This window comes from Trypanosoma theileri (genome assembly GCF_002087225.1).
Source record: "Trypanosoma theileri isolate Edinburgh chromosome Unknown TM35_Tth_124_V1, whole genome shotgun sequence".
NCBI classification, from domain to species: Eukaryota; Euglenozoa; class Kinetoplastea; order Trypanosomatida; family Trypanosomatidae; genus Trypanosoma; species Trypanosoma theileri.
Window position 1 is genome coordinate 18,033 of NW_021639966.1, and position 782 is coordinate 18,814.

The 782-nt window shown below is 49.4% G+C and overlaps 1 protein-coding gene across 1 annotated transcript; it reads left to right on the forward strand.

Annotated features, from left to right (window-relative positions):
* Nucleotides 1-223: 223 nt before the first annotated feature.
* Nucleotides 224-613, forward strand: TM35_001241040 (Tbingi protein; the record flags this gene model as incomplete). Its single annotated transcript, XM_029031819.1, has 1 exon — nucleotides 224-613. One exon carries the CDS (start codon nucleotides 224-226, stop codon nucleotides 611-613), a length of 390 nt encoding a protein of 129 aa, XP_028876891.1.
* Nucleotides 614-782: the final 169 nt, after the last annotated feature.

Genomic DNA, 782 nt, shown 5'->3' on the forward strand with positions numbered 1-782 from the left:
ATAGTTAGTGCGATGCGAGAGATGGATATCCCACCGCACATCATTCGATGGCCTGCATCTTTCCTGAAAGGACGTCAAGCCAAAGTACGAGTAAACAGTAAATCCTCTCCTTTAATGCTTTTCCACCGTGGCGCGCCACAAGGAACAGTCCCCGGCCCACTTATGTTCATTATAGTAATGAACACCCTAAGCAAACGACTATCCCAAGTTCCCTTATTATTTCATGGGGTTTTTCGCCGATGATCTCACACTAGCAGTACGACGCGTCAACCGAGACATCATCAACAGTACGCTGCAACAAGGAATAAACGTGGTGGACGAATGGTCCAAGAACTATTTTATGGACATTAATGTGGACAAGAAGAAATGCACACTTTTTGGTACCACCAACCCGCATCCCCTTTCACTGAAACTACGCGGTATCCCCGTAGGCCCGGAGAAGGCACCCAAACTCCTAGGCATCATATTCCAAAACTACCGAGGCATGTCTACCCATGCGGTTCAAACGAGACAACGCTCGAATTTTCGGTTACCACAACCTGCCGCCACCTCCTCCACCACATGGGGGTCGAAACGTGGGAACCCCCAATTCCCCCGCCCCGAAGGTGAATAGGAAGGGGTGTGGGGAAAAAATTCCGATGCCGGGGATCGAACCCGGGTCTAGCGGGTGAGAGCCGCTTGTTCTAGCCACTATACCACACCGGATATGAATGAGGGAATCCGATAAAAATGAAAAAAATCTTAAAGAACGGAAAGGATCGGGAAGAAAAAAGAGGGGAGGA